This window comes from Trematomus bernacchii, unplaced genomic scaffold (assembly GCF_902827165.1).
Source record: "Trematomus bernacchii unplaced genomic scaffold, fTreBer1.1, whole genome shotgun sequence".
NCBI classification, from domain to species: Eukaryota; Metazoa; Chordata; class Actinopteri; order Perciformes; family Nototheniidae; genus Trematomus; species Trematomus bernacchii.
The window spans coordinates 907,828-918,063 of NW_022987950.1; the positions used below are offsets into that span (position 1 = coordinate 907,828).

At 40.1% G+C, this 10,236-nt stretch overlaps 1 protein-coding gene across 1 annotated transcript; it reads left to right on the plus strand.

Annotated features, from left to right (window-relative positions):
* The first annotated feature begins 3,437 nt into the window (after nt 1-3,437).
* On the plus strand, nt 3,438-9,167 carry LOC117470830. Its single transcript, XM_034115714.1, has 16 exons — nt 3,438-3,721; nt 4,052-4,178; nt 4,438-4,518; nt 4,747-4,954; nt 5,147-5,316; nt 5,406-5,504; nt 5,692-5,924; nt 6,012-6,190; nt 6,276-6,369; nt 6,561-6,905; nt 7,048-7,165; nt 7,242-7,333; nt 7,442-7,559; nt 8,112-8,303; nt 8,547-8,699; nt 8,971-9,167. Exons 1-16 carry the CDS (start codon nt 3,620-3,622, stop codon nt 9,165-9,167), a joined length of 2,508 nt encoding a protein of 835 aa, XP_033971605.1. The 5' UTR covers nt 3,438-3,619.
* The last annotated feature ends 1,069 nt before the right edge of the window (nt 9,168-10,236 follow it).

Below are 10,236 nucleotides of genomic sequence, written 5' to 3' on the forward strand. Positions count from 1 at the left end.
GAGAGCCATCGCTGCTGAGTTTCAGGAGATCTGGAACTTTCCAAATTGCGTTGGTGCCATTGATGGGAAGCACGTGGTGATCCAGGCTCCGGCAAATTCTGGGTCCCAGTACTTCAACTATAAGTCCACCCACTCCTTGATACTGCTGGCTGTCGTGGATGCCCGGTACCTCTTCAGGGTAGTGGATGTCGGAGGCTTTGGAAGGAGCAGCGACAGTGGGAGCCTGCGGAATTCGGCATTTGGAGAGAGCCTCAGAGATGGCATTCTGCAGCTACCACCTGACACCGTCATCTCAGGAGCAGAGCAGCTGGGCCTTCTTCCCCATGTGTTTGTAGGAGATGAGGCTTTTCCGCTGCTGGACAACCTGCTGCGTCCATTCCCTGGACGTCACCTCACCCGTGAAAGGAGGATGTTCAACTACCGCCTCAGCCGGGCCAGGTTGGTGGTTGAATGTGCGTTTGGCATCCTCTCATCTCAGTGGAGAATGTTCAGGCGTGTCATCACCACCAGCCCAGAGGTAACAGAGTTGTGTGTGAAGGCCACCTGTGTGTTGCACAACTTCCTCCGCAGGAAGACGATAGGAAGGCGGTCACGCACACCTATCGCAGAGTCCACGGATGAAGCTACTCCAACCCTGTGTGATGCACCGAGGATGGGCTCCAACAATGCCACACGCAGATCCATCCAACTGCGGGAGACCTTCAGCTCCTATTTCAATGAAGAGGGTGCAGTGCCATGGCAGCAGAATGTGGTGTAGGGTCACCATGGCTCTTTTAAGAGCCTCCAAACCAAAAGCTCTTTTAAGAGCTACCCATATTTTCTTTAAAAAGCAAATATTCCAAATGAGCCATTTTAAAATCAAACATTCCTAATAAACATGTTTCTTAAATTGATATTATGATATGACTAACAACCTTTTTCCTTCAGTCCTGTTTTTAGTGATAAACCACTCATTACAACAGGTTTTCACCTGAACAATTACAGAAGACCGCACATTATATATCGACATACATGAAGCTTCTGGTATGTTGCAACCATAGACTGTATATATAAATGGACGTAGGGTCCGTGACGTCACCCATAGAATTCTGCAGAGTTGCCGAGAAGCCCTTAGTAGGCGGAGTCGGCCACTAACGGCTCGACAGTGGCGTCAGAGTTCCACTCCCGCCTGCTCCAAATAAGGGCAAAGAGGCGGAGCCGAGGCGGGACCTGCTGCCACCGGGCTGGAAGTTCCAGAGCTAGCTGAAGCTACCAAGCTAAGCTAACATGCTCCCCATCTGCACACTGCCGTCGCATTTTACGTTTCTAAGGTAAGCGGACATGAGACTATTCAGCAAAACTATAAATAATAATCTAAGTTGAGTTTTTAGCATAATACTTCAGAATCTTAAAATCCCTTAACGTTTGTATGCAATTGTGCTAAATTAAACACTGGAATCAAGCAAATATTAATATGTTTGCATGACATTAGTTATTTATATTTTGCCATCACTTAATTATACGTTTAATACATTTAAGTTAAGCTAAGGTACATGTGATGATAGCTAGTTAGTGCTCTTACCTGTGAGGCCTCCTCCAAACAGCATTATAACCAGACTGTATCATTAAAACTACAAGTACCAGTTCTAGATCCTTGACTTTAGACAAACAATTCAAAAGACAAAATGTATTTAAAGACCAATCTTTATTTGAAGTTGCCTCTTAACCTGAGATATTAGTTATACAGTAATAGTATTGCAACCCAGTCTCACGGCATTTCGTGTTATAGTCACGTTATTTAATCTATTGATTCGTGTGCACCACCACGATTATCCCCTTATTTTCGTGTCACACAGAACGATTTTAAAAGCAATGTATTTCTATTGGTAATGTGTTTCGTGCCTGCAACACGTCTTTTTCTCGGTCTGGTCGTGGAAGACCGGAAGCTGTGTGGTTCATAAAAACATGTTCTTACTCAATATCAAACCACGATTATTGCTTTTATTTAAAATCGTATCATTTCGGACTTTTGTTGCCGTCTGTGAGGAAAAAAAATGGGGCTCAGAGCCTCAGGATACTGAAATCTGTATTTTTAAAATCTTTTTTTCCTTCTAATTTGTTATTCTTTTCAAAATAACACACTGTTATTTACTCAACAATAACACACAATTATCCTTGTTTTTATTTATTGGTTTAATTCGATAATCTCGGGCTTTTTTGACGTCTGTCAGGAACTGAATTTCAAAATAAAGTCCGAAACAATACCAGAAACAGATTTAGGACTTTTCAATAATCCTCAGCGGTGATTGGATGTTTTAGCCGCAATGCACGTAGGGATATGGTGTTTATGCACACATTTCTTTCGTGTCAGAAAGCACGATTTTCAAAGTAATGCATTTTAAGTGGAAGAATTGTTCGTGTCTCCTCTTCGTGTCTCGGGAAGCCGGAAGCTGTATTATTTTCTAATGTTTATTTTTTTTAACCATAACGGGTACTTTACACAACATTGAGTCAAACTTATCCTTGTTTTAATCCTTGTTTTATTTATGTTAAATTCTTGTTGTCGGTTAATTTTCCATTTTATTTATTAAGGTTTAAGATATCATTAGTCTTTTATTTTATTATTATCATGCTTGGTGTTTACACTTTTCTGCATTTTATAAGGCAATATATACTTTTTTGTTTTTGTCTGTAGGCTACTTAGGTTATTAAATAGTTATTGTGTCAAAATATAGGAAATGTATTAATATTTTATTGTATAATCGGTACAGGAAATGACATAATTCAGAGCACCACCACCGGTCCGGCATTGCGATCCATCCTCTGACAAAGTAAGTTGTGTTACTAAAGTCTGATGCATGATTTAATAATTGGGGCTTTTTTTTAAGCCTTTTCTCGCATAGTTCATCATACATAATGAACTGTTCTAAGTCTGAGAAATGCTTTCGCCATAATCAGCAAAGCAACATTAATGTGAAATTATTCTTGCGGGCGGCTAGCTAGCTAGCTCACATTCAACATAAACTTAATCTAGTTTAGCTACATTTATATCAGCTCATAAGTGGTGTGTGGAAAATATTTGTCTTAATTACGGCTACATACTTCGGTGTTAAAGTGTGAGTTATACGTTATCTTAATCGCTTTTGTTTTACACATGACAGTACTAACGCTGCCGAGTGGACATTTAACATATGTTTGGGGGGGAGGGGCATAGTCCATGTGCACGGCCATGTGCTTGTTACGAGTCTGAAACAGGAAACACGTACATGAACTCACTCAGTCTGTCTAAAGTAGTTAAACCGTCACAATGTGCATTTAAAAAAGCTAGTTTCACTACATAATTCACTTTTTCTGTTCTCTCCTGCAGCTCCTGTACCCACACCACAAACCCATACACTGATCTACACCATCATAAAACCAACGGCACTTTTAAGAGCCAAACTCAACCTATCTCTGTCTATCTACCTAGCTTTCTTATAGTTATTGTCTCTATCTTTTTCTATCATTCATTATCTATTTCTTCATCTATCTATCTCAATCTTACAATCTGTCTCACTATCTCTGTCTGTCTCATACAGCAGCTGTTTGTTTGCATATCTGTTGTGTCTGTCTGTCTGTCTGGCTGGCTGGCTGTGTTGCAATGGCAACAAAACACAACCCAGACCCCAATAATCCCACATCCAAAGAAGGGAAACGCATGGCTCTTGAGCTGAAGCATGAACACATGCTAGCTGAAGCTAAGGTTGGTGTTTTAACCCATATGACCTCATTCATTTCCTACTTGAATGTGGCACTATCTCTTATCCAAAAAATGCTGAACAGGCCAAGAGTAACTGGATTTTGGATCAATGTATAGGGCCTTTGCAAAACAGTTCATCATTACAACATGGGGGGCAGAGGCTTACTAAATAAAGCTTGTTCAACTTGTTTTACTTCATTAGTTGGATATGGTATGAAAAACTTGAAGCAAAAATGTTCTTCAAGTGAATGAATTTCCTTTTATTCGTCCACTGTCATATGGTATCAGTTTATCAGCAACATCAACCTTACATGAGTTGTTACTTGGTCACAGAAAGCAGCTGAGGAGAGGAAACGGGCACGCTCTGTAGGAGACACTTTACAGTCCCCTAAAAGGGGCTGTGTAGGACGTGGCAAGCCGAGAGGGAGGCGTGGAGGGCGACGCCAAGGCTCAGCTACAGGTTGAAATCTCAATTATTTTACATTTTTATGAATTTACTAAGTAAATGGTTGGAAAATCTAATTAAAACACAGTAATTGCTTGTTGAGGGTCTACAATAATTCCAATATATAAATGCATAGTGACACTACAGTCTGAGACATTCCCACTGTGGTGTCATAAGAACTATGCTTTATTTAATTTCACAAGCTTTTAAACAATAGGTAGATAATACAAATCATCAGTTATCTGTTGTTAACCCTCTGTGTGATGTTTTACAGTCACATCCCCCCCGACTGAGGGCTTCCAGTCATCCAGTGTGGAGGTTCTGCGTACTGAACCTTCAGCACAACATGAATTTGGTAAATCACAAAAATGGCTTTAAGTTTAAAACTAAAATCAATTTTTAAATAAATTGTGTTAGTGAGAGAAAATAACCTTATACACAACTGACAGTTCAGGACTCGAACGAGGAATAATTCAGTAAAGATATTGGCCAGTTCCATACTGAGCAAAGAAATGATCCTTGATTTTTAGTGTTCATCTTAAATATAGTCATTTACAGTTAAAGTTTCCCATTCTGTTCACAGAAAAGAATATGGAGAGACTCTCTGACATTCTTTCCTCATGTCCTCCTCCTGAGCCTCAAAGAAGCTCTGCCTCATCCTGGTCTTTTCGGCAGCAGAAAGCCTCAGAGCGCTGGAAAGAAGCGAGACCACACCACCTACAATGCCTTCTAGAAAAAGAGGCTGTTGGTCATCCCCTGTGTGGCCTCTGCCACGAGCCGGCTGTTATTAGGTGAGATAACATTTACCTTTATTTAAATTACTTTACCTAATTGTAATTTTTCAGTATTAATGCTCAGTGCTCTGCTATTTCAGCTAGCATGCATGACTTTTGGGATGTTAGAAAACTGGATACCTAGAGAAAACCCACATGAAAATGAAAGTAATTCTAGGATATTATAATCATTTTGTATTTCCTCCCAAGGTGTAGAGAGTGTCTCCCCGAGGAGTGGTTCTGTGGAGACTGTGATGTACTTCATCACAAGAAACAGCCACTCCACAACAGGGACAGTTTAATTAATGGGTTTTTTAAACCAATTAGTCCAACAACGTGTGTTGTTAGAGTGGAAGGTGGATATGACACCCATGACCAAGGTATGCTCTCTCAAACTTGCATTTTGATGTTCACATGTCTCTTTGGCCAGCAGATAATGGTAATTAGTGCTTTTTTTTTTTTTTGACAGCTTGCATATTGCCAACTGTGAAGGCACCCAACTGCTCCTGTAAAGGCAAAAACGTCACTGTGGTACCAGGCAAACCAGTGATTTTAATTACCATCAATGGTAAACAAATATATATATATATATTTGGATTTCTATTGAATTGTTGTTATATTTTTACTGTTGTGGGCTGAGGCATTGTGCTTCCAATTGGAGTAAAACCTTCATGTAATATCTGTTAATCTTTGACTATTTGTAGATGGAACTGTTGTAAAATGTGTCTTAATTATGTTTATTTACTTGTTCCAAGGGCGTTATGACTTGCATCTGCCACTATATGTCTGTCAAACTTGCCAGCAGCAGTGGACCCCCGACTTGAAAGTCCTCCTTAAGAGTGGATACTGGCCAGCTTCGGTCAGTATTTCCACACTTTACACCTTGGACCTCATGAGCTCCTTTGAAGAGCTCAAGGTCATCTCTCCGGGATTCTCCAGACAGGCCTTTGCAAAGCTGCTGGAGCATCGCACAAAGTGTGGAGGAAGAGTAAGTATAAATATTCGTTACCATATTATACATTATAACATTTCCGTAAATAGACAAAATCACAGCAATTATGTAATTATCTTCCAGTCTGGACCTGTCAACGGAGATGCACTGCAGCGCAGCTTTCTGGAGTTCTCCTATGCCTCGTATGAGGAAGACCAGCTCTGCTGTGGTGCTCCTTTCATCTGCCCTGCCTGCACGCCGGAGATGTTGGCTGTTTCTGCCGATGGAAACAGGAAGCTCTATCGCTTTCGGCGAAGTGGAAGGTGCTGTTTTTACAATGTTGTTATTTAACTTTTTTGATTACTGTTTATATTTCATGGATATATTTGCTAATCTTTTTTTCCTTAGTTCTGATGGCAGCGCCTTTTTTAATGGGCTCTTTGTAGCAGAAGACAGCGTGGTGGCTGCATTTGTCGACAAAATACAGAGATCACTGAAAAATGCAAGTTTTTATTCGTCATTTTACCTTATAGGTATATCACAAAAATAGCCATGTATATCCGACCTAGACTTTCTTCAAATTCAGCTACTTCTCCTTACCATCTACTCCAAAATCAGATAATTAGAACAAATGGTGTAGATTGTGATTCCATTGCTTTTAACTGATTTGTCATGATGTAATGTGTGTCTTAGACCCAGGGAAGAGGCACATGTGGGGACTCCCAGTGGACAGCAGCGAGGGAGACGTCAAGGAGGGCTTCTAAGCTGGATGAAGAAGGGATGGAGGTGGCTGTATGTCGCCATGGGTTTCTTTTGAAGGCCTTAAATATGTACAGGGGGGAGATATTCGCCTACCCCCTGTATCTTCAAAAGGAACTCATGCCAGCCAAAGCCATGTTCTTCGCCATGGATGTGGCTTGCAAGTACTGGCCGTACATGGAGAAAGCTGCAAGTGTCCTTCCTGCTCTCCAGGAGCTGACCACCATGAAGCCATTCCTCAGTGTAATGCATGCTCGAGCCCATGCTACCAAATGCGAGGTATGTGAAATATTTTTGTATCGCGTACATTTATATTTTTTATATTTATAATACTGAAGTAGTAAATATCTAAAGATATACTGTTTAGTATAGTAGTATGTAGCCTCTTTGCACAACAATTCCAGCAACCTTTTACCATCAGATTATATGGAGTGGGAAGAACCAGGAGGGAGCAGGGATGACCGCCGGGGAAGAGGTGGAGCAGGTCAACAGCTACCTGTCCCGTTGTGCCCTGACAACCAAATACATGTCCAAAGCAGGTGAGTGGAAGGTTTTGCCCTATTATTGAATACTTTTTTAAATGACACATCATAACCTCATTATTGCTTTCAAAAGCACGACTGGACATGCTCACAGTGCATGCTATGGGATGGAACAGGAAAAAAGGTGACTCCCTTCATCAGGCACTTTCCACAAGATATGTGAAGGTGAGCCTCCTATTAAAGGTGTTGTGTCCTTTGTCATTTGCACATGGCTTGTTGTTAATCATAGCAAGTTTTAATCTTGATAAATGTCCATCGTCTACTGTTTATCAGACTAGTAAGAGGCTCCTGGAAGAGACTGCAAGTCTTGAGGAACTCAAGACGGAGCTACATTGTGTCTCAGATGACATGGTGTCGACGTGGATTTCCGACGTGAAGGAATGGGCATCTGGTAAGCACGACGAGATAACACCAGCCACATATCATTGTCCATGACTGTTTGAATTTACAGATTTGATCCTAAAGAGCAGCCAATGATATAAAGCGGATTTTTCATGCCACGTAATGGGACCCTCACTGGATTTCAGTAGATGGGGACATAATCTTCAAGCAATAGCAAGCCAACTATGTGTCCATGTTTATCTCTGATATGTTCCAGTTTCCATAGTTGTACCATCAATTTGTGTTAAAAGGTGTTACACAACTTTGTTTCTCAAAACCGTTACGTGTTGTGTAACAGTACATTTTACTGCCACTATTATTTCTACAGGAACATCAGAAACATCGGGTACTTCTGAAGACATCCTTCAAACAGCACTGCAGCAAAGCATTGAGGAGCTTTACCTAAGTGTGAGGCAGCGGAAGCAATCCCTTTACCGACAGAATGGTATAACAATATAATGTTTTAGGTTGCAGATTCAACCTACTGAATTATATATATTTTTTGCACTTGCAAATATAGTTTGTCACATATCCCTATCCCTCTACCTCATGTATTTTTCAGACAGCAGCAAGCTCCGTCATCGACTTCGAAGGAAGCTTGCAGACGACAAAAAGCGCCTTAACCAGGAGATACTGAAGTACAACCAGCTGGTACACGACTCTGCCAGAGGCATAGATGTTGCTGCGGTGGAGCATTCCCTCTCTGGAGGGAGCATCATGTCCGCGCTGTGGCCGTGGGAAGTTCATGGCATGGGTCAGTTTTCAGATATTTCATAATAATTAATTTGAAGTTCTGTTATATAAAGGTATACCTTGCTGAGTTATGCACATATCATGTAGAGTGTTAAAACGTTCATTTAGTTTAAGGGTATATCTTAAGTTTTCTTATTGTGTATACATTTGATTATTTTGAAAGTACATGTTTGGAGTTTTAAACATATTGTTATGCTATAATGAAAATGTGACTCATGTATACATAACTGTGATTGGATTTTAGCTAACTTTACAGCCAAGAAAAAGATACTGGATCAAGTGATGCTTACACGGAGACTGCAAGAGGAGAAAGGCATCCTATTGTTGGAGATGGCGCAGCATTGCACATGGTTGCAGAACATGGCAGTTGCTCTAAAAAATAAGGTGGCTGAGGAAGGTAAGTTGAAAGCAAAACTTAACCTACCTTGTAAAGTATGAGTTTTAAAGGAAAAAAAGTCAGCCCAAATCATTCTTGGTCACAGAAATTGGATGGAGTATAATGGCCTTTGCCCATTTGACCTGGCCATTTTACATAATGAAGTCCCTTGACAGTGACAATCATCTTTATATGTACATGGGAGAGAATATACTCCATTGAAGTGCTCTGGCCTCGTGAAGCAATCTTACTGTATAGTATGTCCATATAACAATATTTTGTGTATTTTCAGATGTAGACAAGGGGAATGTAGGACTTGGGTGCACCCTAAGAAGGAAGCATGCTGAGGCGTCGGAGAGGTTGCAGGTGGTACTGCAGCAGTACAAGACTGCTTTAGGTCCTGATGCTTCTTTCCTTCAACATGAAGAGGAAAGTCAAAGTGGCCTAAGCAGTCCAGACACCAGTGAGGATGAAGGAAACATCATTTAGGTAATTTACTTAGGAATTAATGTACAGTATCTTTGTTGATTTAGCCTCAACCTAGACATGTTGCTGTTACTTTTGTATTCATTAATGCTAAACATACATTGTGTATTCAAAAACCTCAAATTTGGGTTCTGATCTGCCCCTCTTTTTTGTTTCTCTGTATTTCCCCAGATTGCTGCTGCTCTCAAGCACGAATATCTGCCAAGACTTGATGTGCTATCAGAAATGTAAATACTTTACTGACTTTATATTTAGAGATTGTATTCATACTCCTCAATGGAAGATCACCCTTGAATATGTTGACCATATGACTTTTCCCTATGCCGCAGCATCATGCCAAACATTTCACTTGTACACAACTTAAATGTTATTGAACAAAATGCTCAGCGTCCCTGGAATGCATCCTGAGCAATGAACCATTCACTTTTGATCCTTTTTGAAACACTAGAATGTAAATTCCTAAATGTCCAAGTATATCTTGCTGGTTACCAAACAACTTGGTGAGCACATCATTGTCCAAGAGCAGGAGGTCTTTCCCTTTTTTCCCAGAACGGGATGCCTATGCATTATTATTTTCGATCTCTTATAGGATTTACCTGTCATTAACTTTATATGACTGCACCTGTTACACTGCAGGCCAATAACAGCTTTGCTCTAATTGTTCATTTTTGTTTCTTTTGCGTTACTTGCTTTTATTGCTTTGTCAGTTATATTTCCTTTTTGATCTCCAGCTATTAACCTGATTGATTGAAGTACTTCAATCAACATGTACAATGCACAGTCTTTTAGGATGTATAATTAGGGACATTGAGATAAACAACAAATAGTTTATTTGGTGAATCACCTCATTGTTGTTCTCAAAACCAAATAATACATTGTTATAAATTGTTATATTTGATTTACACATAGAATGTACATGTTTAATATACATAGTTAAATCCTAAAAAAATGGTTGTGTTGTATGATTTCTTAATACTGTATGTTATAACCTTTTGCATAACTTGATTTTATGTTCTGTTGTCCATGCTTTTCATGTTAGACTAACCCCAACGCTCTAGAGTCAACATACACC

Excerpts from the sequence above, each read along its gene's own strand:
- LOC117470830 (XM_034115714.1), top strand. The coding sequence starts at position 3,620 with ATGGCAACAAAACACAACCCAGACCCCAATAATCCCACATCCAAAGAA. Across the intron at positions 3,722-4,051 it reads ACATGCTAGCTGAAGCTAAG|AAAGCAGCTGAGGAGAGGAA; the intron begins GTTGGTGTTTTA and ends ACTTGGTCACAG. Across the intron at positions 4,519-4,746 it reads TTCAGCACAACATGAATTTG|AAAAGAATATGGAGAGACTC; the intron begins GTAAATCACAAA and ends TTCTGTTCACAG.